The 19,037-nt window shown below is 35.8% G+C and overlaps 1 protein-coding gene across 3 annotated transcripts in view; it reads right to left on the minus strand.

Moving 5' to 3' along the window:
* The window catches only part of PTPN4 (protein tyrosine phosphatase non-receptor type 4), a 108,889-nt gene that overhangs the window by 25,851 nt on the left and 64,001 nt on the right, over positions 1-19,037 (minus strand). For all 3 annotated transcript variants that reach the window (XR_013340360.1, XM_021526145.3, XM_021526146.3), the window contains 4 exons: positions 15,271-15,443; positions 11,580-11,648; positions 4,798-4,932; positions 3,417-3,575 (listed from right to left, as the gene is read on the minus strand). Coding sequence is in view for 2 of the 3 variants with exons in the window: in XM_021526145.3 (XP_021381820.2) it covers positions 3,417-3,575; positions 4,798-4,932; positions 11,580-11,648; positions 15,271-15,443 (536 nt within the window). In the remaining variant the exon portion in view is untranslated. The remainder of the gene's footprint in view (positions 1-3,416; positions 3,576-4,797; positions 4,933-11,579; positions 11,649-15,270; positions 15,444-19,037) is intronic.

A 19,037-nucleotide genomic window follows, 5' to 3' on the forward strand; every position in this document is an offset into this window, starting at 1 on the left:
TTCAGGTTGCTGCAAATCTGAAAACCTAAGGCACACATCAATCTCCATACCATAAAATTTGTCTCTATGCAATTCAAGAAAGGCAGATCCCAGATACATGTTCAAAAATAAAAATTTGAGCAAAATGGAGTAAACAGATTAAAAAAAAAAAAAAAGATGAATCTCTTTCAAAAAGCATGAAAACTCAGAAATAGAACACTTCACTTTGAAATGCCAAACATTTTCTACTTCAGTTTAAAAAAATTAGTCAATATTCTTAGAAAACAAAACTGGTAACATTTTTGTCAGTGTATGAAGAAAACAGCACATTCAAAAAGATCCCAACAATATTTTTCTATATTTTTCTGCTTTATTTCAACTTTTAGAAAATATTTTTTTCATGAAGTGTTACAAGAAAAAAAAGTACTAATTATTCAGTCTGATGTCTGAAGAACCTTATGTTCAAAACACAGTTGGGAAGAAAAATAGTATTTCTTAACACTTTTCAGTGCAAGTAACAGAAAAAAGAGCACATTTCATTTTTCAAGATAAGCAGCTTTTCTAAATTCATTTTTGTGGAGAGAAAAATATGATTATTGTCAACATTTGCAAAACAAATCTGCAAGGCAGCTATAAACTATTTAGACATCGACTTACAAAGGTCACCCAGAGATTTTTAGCTGCCTATGCATTCATTAATTCAAATCTGGCCAGCACAGATTACTCAGTCTTTTAAGTTATGTATTCACCTGAAAACAATTACTTCTGAGAGTTTTAAACCAAAGAAAAAAAGGAACAGAAAACATGAATAGAAACACAAAAGAAGTTATTCTGATAAAAGCAGAAGATGGATCTGATGTTTGACTAGATGTCTATACATACATGTCAACAAACACAAGTAAATTCCTACAGAACACAGAATCTTAAAGAAAAGATTTGAAAAGTTACTTAAATGAGCATTTTACAAGCAGCAATGCAAGTTCTGTAATATATTAGCATAATGAATTGTGAGAACTAACAATCAAGCCTCGGGCATAAACTTCACTGCTTTATATTTGCCCAGTCAGCTTTGAATTTCCTTATGAATGCTCAGACAATGGCAGTGAAAGCAGCCTATTTTGCAGGCAAAGCAGCTCTCTGTTACTGAATTCAGCAATTTACATAATAATAAAATAACATACAAACCCTGGCACTGGCAAGCTCTAGGTATTTTTGTTACAGATATCCGGTCTGATCTTTTTAATATATTTAGCAAAAGTTCCATACACACCCCCATAAATTTATTAAACTAAACACTTAGCACGTGCTTTCGGAATTTGAGGTTATAATTATCTAAGGGAACTACAAGCACTATCTCTACTGTTGAATAGGATGTGCAGATGGAGAAAAGATGTGCAATTAAAGGTTATATTAGCTAAACTATAACTGCATGGAAACTGTTAATTTCTTTTCCTATATTGACCCCAAACTCAAAAATACCACTAAACCTATTTGCCAGTCAGGCTAGCCCCTCTTTTTCACACATATAAATTTGATCAATAAATAAAGAGTTTCTGACAAATTAGCACATGGACTACTCAAACATTTTCAGCCAGAAAGGTCAAATTGATTACAAAATAGCTTTTTGGACTGTAGAACAGTATAGTTTAAAATTAAAATAGCTAATACAAACTTCGTGTCTACCATATTCCTTCATAAATGGCAAATCTTGAATCAATAACATCACCTTAAACCTTCAGAAACCTTAATGGGTTCATATATCTTTGAAAGTCAATGTCCTCATTCTTAAAAGTATCTTATACTAGAAATCTATACTGGGATATTAAATTTTAGTTTTAAGATTCCAACAAGAGGGAAAAAACCCAAAAACGGAATTGCTAATGCTTAGTGATGGAAGAGTAATACTTCTTCTGCTTGGGCATAAAAAGTGCAAAAACATGAAAAAGAACAGCCAGAGTTATATAAAACCACTTCCTCTCTTTCTAAGACTCATTTCTACAGTGACATACTAAAGAAATCAAGTACTAAATAAACAAATCCAAAGAAAACTCAGGAAGAACTTGTATAACTTCAAGTAAAAGCATATGAATCAGACAGAGTATTTAAAAATTGTGCTTTCTTCACTGTATCATTGTGTCATTCAGTAAGGGTTTCTCATAACCGAGTTCAGTTGGAAATCTTAGAACAGAAGGAACCTGACCCAGTGTGTCCTTTGGACAACAAAACTGTAATATGAGAAAAGATTCACAACTGTCCCAGTTCTGAGAATCCTTTGGCATGTGAATATGTTAAAAAGTCCACCAAATAAGGGATAATTTACATAACTAGGTCAAATTAATATTACATAAACCTGAAAGTTAGGTAACTAGCTAAGGGTCAAATTGTAACTATTGTAACCTGCTCTAAAAAGCATCATGTGTTGTTTTATAAAACTTTAAAAACTGTGTATTCTACTTCCCTCCTCAAAATTACATACTGTTGTTAAACTGAAAGTACAGTTAGTCTAAGCAAGGTTTTAAAACTGTGTTTAAATAGTTTCCCAGAGTAATTTTTCCTGAGACATACCATTTGTTTATTAACATGTAATTAAGTATGTGCTGCTTTACACCTCTCAGTTGGTTTTGAAACTGCAATTTCCCTGCTAACAGAGATTACTATACAAAACTATGAGGGCATATCTGGCATTATGTATACAGCTACACTAAGAGGGGCCAGTGGCAGTGATAAAATGGTATATATTGAAATATTTTTCCCAATTAATCTGTAGTCTGAACACAATTTATCGAGTATTTCAATATCTTTGAATAACTCAGCAGGGTTTTTTGTTTGTCTTCCTTCTGAATCCCATACACAATAATAGTTTATTTTTCCCATTGTATCCTATGGTAAGTAAGCTTACAGTATAAAGAATATTCAGCATTATTAAAAAAAAAAAAGCCTGACAGTGTCAGCTTAAAAAAATTAACTCTGTAACAATATACTAAATATTTAATACACTAGCAACGTCCAAATACCTGGGTGCCCAAAAGGTATTTTGGCTACGTAGTTTGTAAAGCTCACTTCTGTGCCTTGACAAAAAGCAACATTTCCAAACCTGTGAGAATTAAAACTTTCCTTCAATTCTATCAAAAACCCAACTTTTGGTTCCACATTCAGACATTGACGGTCACGTTACAGCAAACCCACAGCTTGGGTTGGTGGGGATGGTATTGTAATCCTGAACCTGGAATATGTCAGATACAAGTGTTCAATTTTCTATCATCTAGCTCTTCCTCACAGCAAGACCTACATCAATACTCCCTAAATAACAACCACCTTTTTATTAGATTGCCTGGCTCTTGACCCCACATTTAACAATAAATTCTTCAAGGCCAAGATCTCTGACTTCCCTTCAGCAGCCCTGCATGCGACAGTGGCATGGTAAGAGCAGAACTTACGGGGATGATTCCAGTATGATGCTGTTGGCCTGGGTGGAGGATGGAGATCTGTGATTTACAAACACTTCACTGGGGGAGGTGTGAACCACATGATCCACTAAATGTCCAACTGATGAGGGTCGTAACCGGGCTCCTTCTTGAGTGAAGGCAGAGTTGCGACTAAGAGGGAAAGCAGAGCAGTGCAGTGTGACAAGAATATTATTGTTAATCTACATTTCTGATACCACCCACTAAAATAGGATGCTAAACAAATTATTTCTTCTCAATGCAAGCACATGTTCATACACATATTTTTATTAAAATTTGAAAAATCACTGAAACAATTATGTTGTCAGATCAACATGTATTTCATTTTTTTAACTGTTCAAAAATTATTTTAATAAACACTAAGGGCTATTTAAAAAAATTATTTACTTTTAAGTAAAGAAGCCTGAAACCATTATGCTCCAATGGACAAGATGACAGCCCAGTTAACAAAAAGAAAAATGGATTCCTAAGAAGACAAATCCTGACTCTGTTCATGGCAGAACTTAACCTGAATTTATTAAGATGAACAACTTATCCCCTGCATCTTCCCCTAGGAGAATCATAAGCTTTGCACTGATTCTTCTTCTTGTTTGCTTATAATTTCTGGAATCCAGTACTTTCCCATTTGAAAACTAGCACGACAACATTAAAATTCTTTTAAACATGCATGATTAAGTCTGTTATGCTTTAAGCATCCTTATTACACAAATTTTCAGTAATTTTTAAATGCTACAACTATTTACAACACTGATATTGTGAATAATATGTGTTAGAATCTTAAAATCTTGTAATTTATGTAATACAAAATTAAATAATACTGAGTCTTAAAAAATTTTCAGCACACTGAGAAAATTGGTCACCCTCCAAAAGAAATCAGGAATGTTTTTTCACTAACTTAAAACAGAAGGCTCTATCATATGAAGAGTGAACATTGAAAGGAAAGGTAGAAAAACTGAGAGGAATAAACCTGCAAGGATTTCCAATACAGCAATTTTCCCCAATGTTTAAAAAAGTGGTATTAAATGGAATAAACGATTTTTAAAATATCACATAGATTTTATCATCAGAGTATTTTTTTAACCAAATTAATAACTTAGTTTTAAATGTGTTTGAGAAAACTCAAGCTCTCAAATTTAGGGTAGTATGGTACATCCTACACTTTTTATGGGTCAAGTGAGAAGCACCTAAAAACTTTTTTTAATCTGAAGCTAAGTGTTACACAGAATCATTTGGCACACATTTTTTTGGAAACTATTTGTCTACATAACACATTAATCCCTTTATTACACAAGTAGGTTGCTCACACGAGAGGTAGAGAGTCACTTTCAGGGAGAGAACATCTGGTGCTACTCACTGATTTGGGGTTCCAGGTGGAGACCGTGACGGGAGGCTCTGGGTTTCCAACCTATCATCAGACAGTGAGTTCCTACTCACTACTTCCCAATCCATCCCACTCATCGCTTTCCGTGCCAAGGGTTTGCTGGGGGATCTAGAAGAAGAAAGTAAAATGTCTAACCAGAAATAGTATGATGTAAGAATAAAATTATATAAAACTCACCACAATGAAACTGATGTTCTATCACAGGAAACCAAATGATATGTAAGAAAGGAAACTTGATAATGCAAAGCTGTATTTACATGGGCAGTTCTGTATTTTCTCCATCTACTGTACTTCATTTAATGTACTTTGAAAAGAATGTCATTGAAATACTAATAAACGACTGCTGGCTGTGAGGGAGGCAAGACAGAATCTGAACTCACTAGACTTTTAATGCCTCGAAGACAATCTGATTCAAACAGCATAATCACAGAGAGATCTGAACTTAATAAATATAGAACAAAACCAAACAAATAAACAAGTGAAAAAATCTCCTCCAAGGAACACAACTGTTTAGCCACCTCAGGAAAAATAAAGCAGTGAAAACACCAGGCCAAAAACTCACAAAGACTTTGAAGAACTGAAAGTGAGGTAATCAAAAACATGGCAACAGAGTTACAAAATTTTGTTTAGACATCAGGGATTTCCATCAAGACGACATGCTTTCTCCCAGAACGTGCCTTGTCCCTTGTCAGGCAGATGAAATAATATTATTTAACTATTTAAACTTCTTTGTGGATAACAGAACTTCATCTGGTTTTATGCCTTCATGTTAAACGTCATTCTCAGCTGTGCTTTTATACAAAAGGAATTCTGTTTTCCACTTCTTGTCCTTTCTTGACATTAACAAAACTTTTTCTTCCCATTCTCCAATCATTCCAGGATGCCTACAATTTCCTGCTGTTTCTTTCACCTCTTTCTTAAGCACAAATGAAACCATACTTGTAATCTCTCATGAAATACAACATTTCCCTTTTGTATTGGAAAGCAGCAAATGAATCATCTGTGGTTGCTTTTTTCTTAGCATTGCATTGGATGGTTCAGTCATCCTGCAACTAAACATATCCAGACATCGTAGTTCGTTGTTTTCAACTGAAAAGTCTTCAGCTGACAACAAAAATACTTTCAAACAACCCATACATCTCCTATATATTTTGTGTTATTAGGTTTTTACTTTACTTCTACTGCTTTAATGTTGCTATATAGTTCAGATTTCTCCTCTATCATTAATCAACCCTCTAGCTGCAGTGATACTTCAATCTTTTGTGACATGATAATTTCATTTCCATTTGCCTCCATATTCTATCACTAAATTCTCCAGCTTTGTACAATGAGGTGGCAACATATTATTGTATGAGCAGTACAGCTCCATACACCCATAAAAAAAATAATTTCTGCCTTCACTGTCCTTGTGACACATGGTAACTGTTTTTATCTTTGTCATTATTACTGGTTTACTGAAAGAGCAACTCCAAAAAGAAGGAACTTTGAGAAATTAAGGAACTACCTGCACACAAACTACATCCTCTGAAAATGGGAAACTTGCTAACAAATGTATTTTTGCTTCTCAGAGAACTTAAAATTCAATGCAAGTCACCACCTTGAGCAGATAATATTGTCCTCAACATTATCAAAAAAATCTACAACAACAACCAATCAAGCATTATATCGAATAAGCTTCATATACAGAAATAAGTAAGGTGTCAAAACTGTTTGGTACTAATGGAGTGGTGGTGTTCTTGTGGAGGGTTTACTTTTATTTTTGCCCCACCAAGAAGCTCTAAACATGTATTACATTCTGCTCTACTGCTCTGAAGTTTTACTGAGTAACAGCTGACAAATTTCAGACAGTCAAGTGAGATGAGCTATTCTAAATAATACTCCTTCAGGTGTTATTTCACCTGGGGGAAAAAATCTAATAGTATATTGATATTTGAAAAGAGGGAAAATATAAATTAATTCCTCAGGAGAAGCACATCTAGTCTCTTAGCATGCTTCACTATACTTAAGGAATATTAATTTGATTTGAAAAATAATTAGCTTGGTATCAAATAAATTAAACCAAAATTCCAATTTCTGTAATTTGCTTCAAATTACAGAAGCAACTCAACCACTTTGGTATCTTTCTTCACAAACATGTACATGCGAGCAGTTCTGAACAGGTAAAGTAACATGAAACAGAACTGAAATGCATGTCTGATTCTAGCCTTTTGTTATTCTTTTATTGATCAGGGCTCTGATTAGCTGGACCCTACTGACACTAAATCATCTGTCTACAGCCAGCAGATGAGCACCAGGTGCCATCTCTGCCAAGAGGTGGATTCTACTACCAACCAAAGAACAGTCTGAGGGGAAAAATGCAGAAAAGCATAATATAGCCAATGCTGAATTAGGTAAATACAGAACTGCAGATACAGTATTTGCTGACAGACATGTAAAGACAATTACTGAACCTCATTTACCTTCAGTGAAAAAGCAACAAATGGAATGTAGGAAAGTTGGAGGTGGGGCTTTTCTTTATTTAACATGCAGCAACAGTGTAAATGCACAATACTCGCCTGTGTGAAACTAGATAAATTACTAAGAGAGACATAGGAGCATACAGAGTGGGGGAAAGAATCCAAGTTTTTCCAAAAGTTACATTAATGACAGTTTAAAAACCCCCCACTGCTTTGTATCTTAAGCCAAAATCTGTAAGTCCGTTTATGTAAACTTCCTCAATCGGTACAACAAAGGAACACAACTCCAAAACAAGCAAAGCATCACCTTCTTCCCTATGAAAACATCCAATGTCAAGAAAACACTCACCTTTAATTGTGGATAGGGTCTGATCTTTCAGAAGATCACCTTACCACCATGATAAACATCTGCAGTGTTTATCACCAAAGCTTCGTCTCAATTATTTTATTAACAGCTCTAACCTCAGAGTCCCCACCCACTGGTGTTTGTTGCCCCAATTTCCTGTCTTTGCAGAAATTTCAAAGAAAAAGTTACCACAGCGCAGAACTGAACTTCTTAGTGCTGTGCTAATTTTAGTTCTCCTGTCAACACTTCTAAATCCAACAATAAGGGGTTTTTTAAATTAACATTTAAGGTTTGTTGTTAAATATACCTACAAATTTGTCCTTTATCTCTGACTTCTAACAATATTAAAATAACTTTCTCATGCCAGAGTGCAGCTGAGGAGATGGGAGGAGAACTAAGATGCATAAAACTTTGAAATTTTGGAATTTTAAATTTCACCTCTGTCTGCTCAGGCTGGATGCTTCTATTGCACCCAGCATAGGACACTGATAGTTAACAGAATAAGCCATTTTCAGATTTCATTTTGGTGTACCTGCAGAGACATTCCTAAAAGTTGGAAGCAGTCCCATCTATTTGAGTAGTAACAATAACTGAAAACTTTACCTGCCCCCAAGTCTCATGAGCCTCAATGTTACAGCAAATACAAAAAATAAACCCAAACACCCAAAACTGAGTAGCAGGGATGAAATTACATAATGCAACTAAAAAAACCCCATGACATTATATTAGCTCAACTACAGTATAGAAAAGCTTTCAAAGACAGAATTTGTTTGGCATCCACAGCTGAAGGGCTAAAATCTTGCAGAAGCTGGGAAAGAACAAAGGTGTGTTTGGGAATACAGGTGGGAATTTAAAAAACCATTTCTGTTCCAGAAAGAAACATAACCTGAAGACACAGCCTTGCTTTGTATTTTGACAAGGAGTACAGGGAACACATTTCTCACCAAAACTGACAAATACTGCTGCAGACCAAGAGACTAAAACTATATAGAAATCTGCAAGGTACACCACACAAATGACATATGCAATTTAAAGCACCTGAGAAATTATTTAATAGATCTGAGTAAGTGCATAATTGAAACAAGATTGAATTTTTGGAAACAGACTCCAGTTTATGATAGGGAGTTTGCAGATACAAATGACTGACACTCTCTCACTCAAACTCCCTGCTCTCAGTCCCCCCGTGTACACCAGAACTGAGCAGCCCTAGATTATTTTGCAAGCATGCTAAGAGAAAGCAGTGCCCTTTAAGAATTCTCTCAATTCATTACTTGACTGAACATTTTTACTCTTATTATCTACTTTTATTAAGTTTCTGGGAATTCTTATGGGGTTTTGTGGATTGTGAATATCCTGTAATAAATTCGGCCAAGAGAACAGCTGTAAAGAAAATGATAAAAAAACACCAAAACCCAACAAAAACCCACAAAGAAGAACAACAAAAACCTAAAAACAAACAAACAAGCTACCCACAAAAAAATCTAGACAACTGCAGCAGTAGTCTTGAGAATGCTGAACTTAGTGCTTCATGAAGATTAAGAAAACAGCTCCTACATAATATATGTGATTTATTATGGAATAGATCCTTCACAGTAATAATTCCAAAGGTTAATTGTAAATGTTTCTACGATTTGTAAAAAAAAAAAATAATCCTTCAGCTAATTTTAAAGTAAAATCCTGAGAACAGCTAAGCCTGCTTCCTGTAGGTTAAAATTGCTTGTTTTATTGAAATGGCTGTTTAAAATATTTATTTCCCTGTCTCATGCCATGATTCTCTCAGCATGTAAAGGCCAGAGCAGCTAGTCATTACTTGTGGCAATCAACATTTCCCAGCCTAGAACAAACAGATCACTCAAGTAACATCTCAGTGTAACTCTCTATGTTCATTTTCTTACCATGAAATGATTCAAAGATTTGCTTTGACAGCATTAGTTCAATAAGGCAGTTTCTAATTAGATATTGTTAAGAAATCCAAGTGTAAAAAATACTAAAAACATTTCTTTAACTGATCTTTAATAAATCTTCTTATGTAATAATAATAAAAGCAACAGAAATCATTTCAACTTACAGGCCCACCTAATTCTCAAGAAAGACCTTGAAAAGCAATCAAAAGACCCCCACTCCCTAAGAACTTAAAAATCTGTTCAACTGCACCATCACTTTGTCTGATAAAGACACACCATGAAAGAGAAAGGCAGGTTCCAGGAATAAAACCCACACTATACCTGGAAAATCTTAGAAAACAAAATTTATCCTTTGTATGAATACAAAAGGGTTGACATCTACTCAGCATGTCCACCTGAAATGCAAATGTTTAGAAGACAAACAACTAATATTCTTAAGCTTCTTGAACAACACTGTGCTCTAGAAATGTCTTCTCTTTCAAGCTTTTTTCACTCTTGAAAATATTAAAGGTCTTTAAAATTGAAAATAAATTAATTGCATATTGTCATGAGGAAGACAGAAAAAGAAGCAGCTGATTTGTTAAAAGCCTTTTGAGATGTAAAATACACCACTATTTCATTTACCTGATATAAACATACATGCCTCAGTCATCAGTCATCAACACTTCTTAGAAACTCAAAGTATGTGGATAAATGCTATATTTCTTAATAAAAAGCAACAGTGGAAAAAAAATCCTGAGGATGGAAGAGCCAAGCATTTTAGTAACTAAAAAAAAAAGCCAAGATTTATGAAAATAAGAGCAGTTCCAGCCGTGGCTTTTGATTTTATCAACTTCATTGATTTTATCCAACTATATATTATAAACTACAAGTGACCCCAGCAGCACTTGCTGGGTTTTGCTACAAAGGGAAGAGTGCCATCTACTGCATATGAGTTTCTGAAATGATAAAAATACTCCTCAAACTATCAGCTCTCCTCCACCCTCCTGACTCATGGGGAATTGCCAAGTTCAGAGTGGAACAAGAAAACCAGTTTTTAACTGATTCACAACTGTCATTTAGTGACATAAAGCTGACCTGTCACAGAGCTGAGTCTCCTGAGTACTAAAAAAAATTGCTCCAAGTACAAATCTAAATTCACTCACATTCCCAAAGTAAATTAAATCAAGTAAAAAATAATTTTATGCAGAAAAATATGGTTTTATAAAATCTACTTGTTGAAGCAGCATGTTACAGCATTTCTGCCCCCCAAACCTAGCATGGAGCTATCTATCTACGGTAGGCTGAGATAAAACCCAGATTAGATTCTAATGCACAGGGGAAAGAAGGGGTGGAGACAGGGAAGGAAATCAAGGCTGAATTCAGCAATGCTCTTAGAAACAGTGTCTGCATCACTTGCAAAGTTTGCAGGACTTACTACTAGAAGTCTGCAAGCACAAATTTGAACTCCAGAGTTCCTTAAGGGTCAAAAAGACATCTCTGATCTCTGTAAAAGTAGAAGCAGAAAAAGAGGACAGAGCTGCCTTCTCCCTGCAAGGATTCTCTATTCATGATCAGAACAAACTGCCAGTGGATACAGTAACTGTTTTACTTTGGAAAACAGCAACATAATTTCTGAAGAAATAACTACATTTATGTCTTGAATCTTTTATTGTAATCACTAAACTCCTCAGAAGCCTGGAATAAAATTAAGTAATATATTCCTGATTAGCCAACTACTCTGTGACCAAATACCTTCAGAAGCAGCTCACTTTTCATAGTAAAATGCCTCACAGAGACACAGTGATAAAGCTGTTTTAACAAGTAAGACTCACTGCACTTATTTCTAAAGGAAATACACATGTACAGTTGCAAGATATTATCACAGACAAAAATACCCACTAACTCAGTATTTTTAAGGGAGTATTTTAACAGCAGGAGGTCATTCTTTGTAATAAAAACAGCACAAAGAGAGCCAATACATGTAACAACAAGCTATGTAGACTGAAGGCTATCCTGAGTTCTTAAAGTATATAAATGGGGAAATATTAAGGAATGTAAACTACTTACCTTGCAAATACCCTGTCTTTATTTGCTCTTTCTTTCCCATACTGCACAGATTGGACCTCTGTTCTCCCACTGGAAAGCAAAACAAGATCAAACTGCTAAATCCAACTTGATTAAATAACAATTTCTTCTTTGAAATTGAACCATCTCAACAAAATGCTTAAATTCTGTTGTCAGTCCTGCTCAAACAATTGCCCTAGCTTCAGTACAGCATAAGCTTAGAAAGCATTTGGTAGAAATATAGGTCTTCTTTCAAAAACATTTTAGATGTTACAAAAACATTCCCTTCTGTTTGCTTTTTTATCAAAAACAATAAGAAATCTCTGCTTGGATTTTTGTGTAACACTTAACAATAGTTCCTCTTATAGCCACTGTTAAAAACTTACAGCATCCCTTTCCTGCTCTTCCTAAACTATTCCCTGAATTGCTAGTAACTTAATTTAGCAAAATAACACAAAAAAATTACATGATAAGCACATCAGGATTATATTCTTCTATGCAACTTGTCAAAACTAAGTTTAGATTTTGAAACTTGCTGACTTTTCACATAAGACCAGATGTCTTGTGTCAAATCAAAGATCCTTTATAATATTTCATGATTTTTCTTCTAGGAAAAAAAAAATACCATTTTTGAGTATCTATCAGCACTCAAGAATAGGTGACTAGATATCAGAAACACTGGCTCTTGTAGCCACTTCTCTGTTAATAACTATAGAACAAGCACAGAGTCTCCTATAGGAATATTTACATTATGAAACCAAAGAATCAGCTATTTCCACCTTCATATTACAGAACAACAGGATGTGTGAAGACCTGAGAGACAAGTCAGTGGGAATCTCATGAAATTCAGTGAAGGAAAATGCAAAGCCTGCAGCTGAGGAGTGTCAACTGGCTGGAGAGCAGGTTTGCCCAGCACAGGTGAGAGCACATCTGGAATGGTTGGTGGAGTTCCAGAGCTCCACACGTCAAGCAAAGGGCCACAATGACAACTGAGGGTCTGCAGCGTCTGATGCATGGGGAAAGGCTGAGAGAGCTGGGGCTGTTCAGTCTCATGAAGAGAAGGCTCAGGAGGATCAAATGCCAGAAAGAGTAAGTAAAAAATACAGCCAGACACTTCTTAAGGGAGACAGGACAAGAGGCAATCAGCACAAACAGAAATATGAGACATCTTAATTAGGGCAGGCAGCAAGGACAGGGCTACAAAACACAGCCTCATCACCCACCAAGACAAAAGAAAGTTTTCATGTTAAGATAGTTTAACATTGAACCAAGTTTCTCAGAGATGGTGCAGTTTTCCCCCTTGGAGACATTCAAAACCTTGCTGGATACGCTCCTAGGCAACATGCTACAGTGGATCCTGTTAGAACAGGGCATTGGACTCAACAGCATCCAGAGCTGCCCTCCAACCTCTGCCATGCTGCCAATCCAGGAAATTTCTCTTTCCAAACCTGCAGCCAGCTAAATTGCTGGGGTTACACATTTTAAACTCCAACAAGAAGTAAGTTGGTGGTGTTTGCCTCTATTCCTTTCCAAAAACTCTATAATTGTATTTGTTCTTCTATAACTGCTATTAATAACTGATTTAAGGTTTTCAGAGAATTGATGCTCCTGCTCTCTTCTCTCTCTTTTTGGGCACTGAACTTGATCTACTATTTTATTGCCTACTCACCCCTCATTGTGAAATACCACCAAAACCTTCTACTGTTGATTTCAGATTTTACTACAAAACACTGTATCACTTCAGTGGTAACTTCCCTCGGTTGTGAAGAAGGAACCTACTTGTTTCCCATCTGGTTAAAACAGATGCTAATACACAGCAAAACTCTTCACATTTTTTCAGGAGTATTTGGTGAGGAACACTGTAAGAACCACTTCGAAAAATCCAATGACAGTGTACAGAAGCCACCTTTGCTCACTAACGGTCTTCTAGATTCGTTTTGGTAGATTTATTTAAAAAAAAACAACTAAATATTCTCTAACATTTGATGCATAGAAGTATTTTAGACCAACGAAAATAGGTTATATCAACAATTTCATGTCCCCAATTTCTTTCAGAAGATAATTCTGTCTAGAACTATCAGTTCTGTATTTTACTGACTCCTTTTGATCATACAAATGTTGGCTAGAATCTCTAGTCCAATCTCTTACTAACACTAGGTCACGTCTGGCCAAGGCTTTGTCTAGCCGACTTTTGAAAGCCTCCACCAACAAAGATCTCCCAGCCAGTCCAGGTGACTTGTTCTGACAACACAATTCTAAAAAGAACCAAACACTTTGCCTCATGTCCATCCAGAACCTTAGTGGCAAAATCTCACCTGCCTGTTACCAGCACCTTTGGCTCCATCAGTACTAACATTACTCTTGAAGTAGCTTTAGGATTGCTGATGAATTGCCCCTTAGCTTCCTCTTCAACAGATTAAACAAGTCTAGTGTCCTCAACCTCTCTTTGTGAGCCATGTTATTCCTGTTATGCTGCCTCTGAACAAGCTCTCAAACTACTTGCAGAAATTCCAGCCTTTTGGCTGTTCCAGCAACATTAATGACCTTCTTCGTTTTTATGCAGTTTCCCTTTTCATCTTATGTTAACTTAAGTTGAACATCATCATCAAAGAGCTATTCTGTAATAGTAACCACAATGATTCAGATTCAAAATCCTTATAGAAATGAAAAAGCTCCCTGAAATTCTCTACAGCAACATTGAATCAAGTCTCAAACACTGTTCAGGATCACAGAATGCTGTTTCTCAAATGGGTACTATGAATGCTGGTCAAAAACAGATGCTATAAACAGTTAGCCACTGAATTACTTTCCTCTTTATAGATTTATGCAATTCACAAGTGTGACAGAAATAGCCTGTTATTCTGTTTTCTAGCTTTTCATCATGTCCCTTTGTACGTCACAGACACTACTGCCATTCTAGATGGATGATTAGTACTAGCTCTGTTATTCTCTGTTTTAGGCACAATTTAAACCACTGGCATTCTTCATTACTTGCAGAAACAGTTAATTCAGTCACTGCACAGAATTTTTTTTTAAATAAAAAGTACAAACCGGCAAAACCCAAAACCACCCACTCCAGCATTACAGGGATTATAGCTATTGCACAGTCATTCTGTGCACTTCCAAGCTTTTTGCCTGTTAAGTTCATCCTTAAAGGTTTTGGATTTAATTTCCTCCTAATTTTCTAAAGTTCTGGGTTTGAAACAGAACATGTATGTCCTTTGTTTTCACCTAATTCCTATTCATATACATGTAGGTAAGTGGGCTTTACTTGTACAACCTCTTTCCAGCAATTTGTAATTGGTATTAATTTAGGTCTGTTTTGTTGGTGCTGCTGCATGCAGTATCTGAGACTCAACTGTTTGAAAAAGACCAGGTCAAAGACTTTGAAGGTTTGAGACAATACTTTTAAGATAAACATAACCCAGCAGGAGAACAGGCCAAGAAATGCAGCTTGGGAGACAATCTCAGAGCACTAGTGTAATAATGACCACTAATAGTATAATAATTGTATTTTCAAGCTATCTTTAAAAATTAGTGACATTTGAAACTTAGGCCAACAGGGAACGGGAACAATTGCAGGATTTAAAACCCATTTGAATTATGTTTTAATGTATATTCTAGGTAATTCCCTGTGTTTATTGATGAGCTCACTACTCATATTTTTTCCCATATATTTCAAATCCGCACTTACCAGTACCGGAACTTGGAACCCAAAGTGAAATAATGTGCAAAAAAGTTCTTCTGAGGTGGGAGAGGTCTGTCCAAACGGAAGAACGTGTGATGCTCAACACAAGCTTTCCACAAATTCTTACATGCTCGGTAATTCACCATATTGAATCCCAGTAATGTTTCTCTAGATTCATGCTAAAAATGAGAAAAATGTATTTCACATAAGAATTATTCAAAGTACTTTTTGAAACTAAAATAAATATTGTTGGCTTTGAGATATTTTTTACAATAATGATTTTTGAAATGGTACTCTTAATTTTTTATTAACTTTATGTACAACAAACTCTTTTGAAATATCTTTGTAATTTTTGTATTAAAAACAGCCTGCACAAAGATTAACAGTCTGTTTAGTTATATAGGAACAAGTCTAAAAGGTATGACCCAAACTACGTGAAAAGTATTCCATTATTTGGGAGCTCAAAGACAATGTGCCTCTCTGTTCAAAACTACAGTTAAGATGAGTAATTGTCATGAACACGTGGCAGTTGGAGATTGGGAACAAGTATTGATCTCAAGAGCAACTGACAGTTCTTACTTCTAAATGATTAATTAGATTCTTGGGAAATGCAAGAAGCAAAATGGCAAAACAACCCAAGCTATTGTGCCTGTTGAGAGAGCTTGATAACAACCTCTATAGGTCCATTTTTCTTTCTCTTCACAGTACTAAATTCTCCCCAACATTTTTCACACCTTAACTGATTTAACTTAGTAGTAAAGTCCTTTTCCAAGTTAAGCTTTTGTGGGTCTGCTCATCTTCAGATCTGCTGAGAAACCAAGGCACAGAAACCTCCTCTTCTTCCCCCAGTGTTTTATTCGGGAACAAGAACACTATTTTCAGCCACAGGACAAGTTTAGGGCAAAATAAAATGGATTTTAAACTAACAGCAAATTCTAAGTATTGATTGATGAAATTTAAGGAATTATATTCAAGAAATGAAATAATATTTTTTTCAATTATAAAGATTACTTATATATCTGTTTTTAATTTCCATGTATTGCTAACCGTTCCCCGTATTTTTTAGACGTATGAACAGAATGATTTAAAAATTAGAAATCAGAAACAAGATAACAGAAATTAAGCCAATTACCTATGCAATTATAAAAGGCCTTAACAATATAAAAGTCAAACAATATAAACAAATTTGATTACTATTCTTCAAGAGAGCAACTATGTATAATTATGGACTGCCTTCCTCTGGATCCAATAAAGAATGAAACAGCTAAGATTTTAGATTCTAGCAACAAGTAATCATGATGTAGCAAATTTTCATGTTCTGTCAGCCTTTTAAACAGTTGGAAATGAAAATTTGACAAGTTACATGAGCTGGTGATCATGCATTTTAATGTCATTCAAAGTATTATAATTATGGGTTGGGGAAAAAAAATAACCTGCTGTTTCCCCTAGTTTGTATGCCAGAAAACGAGCTGATCTGAATCTCATCCCACCATCTGATCACTAGATCAGACATGAAGCATGAAGGAGGAGCTGGTATGGCAGGATGAGAAGGAGTTGAAGCAGGAGCAACTTAATTGTAATGCGAGACAGCACTTTCACAGGAACTTGGTGTGCTAGAGATTTAAAGGTACCTTAACAATAGTTCTATTCATAGCTTTTAAAGCTTTCATTGCTGTGCAGGGAGAACTGATCCTCAAACCCTACCCTCCATCTCAATTACAGCTAGGAAACATTGTTTAAGGTAAAGAATCATATATGCCATTGGCTCCTAAGTGCACTCATCCCTCCCCTATCCACCCTTGAAGGTTCTATAATATTCCAGTGTAACTTGGGCATTTGAAATTCATTTTAGCTGATGATTCTGGGTTGCAAGATTGGGTTCTACTGCTGGATTTAGAGTAAGGCTGCCCCTGTATTCCTGGAAAACAGCAGACTTGAATCACCGTGGGCTCAGGCTCAGCACAGGGCTCCAAGCTGACATTTGTAATATCCATGGTACTTCAGCTGAAAGCACATAAAGTAAAAGGGCAGTATACTGCAGCCCTGCAGCCCACAGAATGCTTTCACAACACTAGGATCCAGCAAGATGCAGAATGCTCTATGGTCTGATAGTGACATGCAGGCTTTTCAGGGGGTTATGTCTATTGAGATCAGTGTTAGACAGTGTCAGAGTCACAGCAGGATTCTGCTCCAAAAATATTATCTTACTAATTGTGTCTGTGGTTTTTATTAATGAGAGAAAAACAGTCTGCTTGCCATGCAGAGAAAGAGTGAAGCAGCTGGGATGCAATGAATGAAAACCTGGGCCCCAGCACAAAACTACAGTTAAGACAAATAGAGGTAGGATATAGTGAAGTCCAAGTCATCTTTGTGATTCCTAATATTAAAAATACAAACCCAACAAAAAAACAGACAGGATTTTGGTGCTCCTCCCACACAGAACAGCTCAGTACTTGTGTAAGCACCTAGAGTGGGCTTTTCATTCAAACCCACCTTTGCCTGCCTTGAAAAAGTAACTCCAGAGTACTGCTCCAATCTCTTGCTGCTCAGGAAAGAAACTGGGTTGAAAAACTTACTCTCTAATGAGACCCTTTTACTTTAGCTAAACAAGGAAAAATCCCAGAAAAAAAGGGCAGAAATTTTCTACCCCATCTCAGAGAGACAAAAAAACTTGTGCTTTATAATGGCAGATGCTCCCCATACTCAGCATCTTCCAGAAATAGTGGGCAAAAGTCCTGTGAAAGCTTAAATGGAGCAAATATACTTCTGCCAGCAGTATTTGCTCTTCATAAAAAAAAAAAAGCAATACACATTTTTTGATAGGATTAGGCAGCAATCAAGTAGGCATCTAATGAATGCCAGTGCTACTGAAGATCAAGAATGTACTTGGACAGGTAAGCCCATGCCCACTTTGTGATTTCAGACCAAATTCTTTCTAAAAGCCAGTCAAAAAAAGACAAAATTCAAAGCACAAACTTCAGATACATGACCTAAAATTAAAAAAAAAAGATATTATCTTGGCCACTCACTGAAATCAGGTTTTGGTTATGGTCAGAAATCTATCATATTCTTTACTTCCAGACTCAAGTAATTTTTCAATGGATATATGCCTTCTAAAAGAGCAAAAGATGTTGAACAGCTTCTTTGGCTGTCAAAGAATCAAGATCACCAAAACAGGCTGAATGGCATTAAGAGCTTGATTCTGGCTATTGACATTAATACAGCCAAGGGTGCAACTAATAGAACCAGAGAAGCTTAGGGAAACATCTAGAAAAATAAAACTACTGAATTATTCTAAAGCAGCTTCAAAGCATGTAAGGAAAGCAGCATACAGAACAGGCAGAACAAGGTAAGATAGGATGGAAAAAAATGTTATTGAAGTAATGGCCCAGGGGGCTTCTAATGCTGGATGAAGAAGTCCTACACATAACATGCTTTTCCCCCACAGAATCATAAAAACACAATGGGGGAAAAAAGCCTACTCCAGTGGATATATGCTCCAGCCATATGATTGTCAGAATACTCCACCAGCCTCTACTCAAGATTGTATTATACTACCACTGGAAAATGACTGAGACATTCAACTGCTTCATCTCACTTCATTTAAGTGATTTATTTAAACACAGATATAATCTAATAAAAGTAGGCAAATAATTCTTTACTTATGTTGATGCCTTTAAGCCATGCCAAGTCAGCGAATAAATTTAATAGGCGATTACAAGATAAGGCACTTGCATTTTTGAGGACAGCTGTAATTAAAAGCTCTCAATACT

This window comes from Lonchura striata, chromosome 8 (genome assembly GCF_046129695.1).
Source record: "Lonchura striata isolate bLonStr1 chromosome 8, bLonStr1.mat, whole genome shotgun sequence".
Taxonomy (NCBI): Eukaryota; Metazoa; Chordata; class Aves; order Passeriformes; family Estrildidae; genus Lonchura; species Lonchura striata.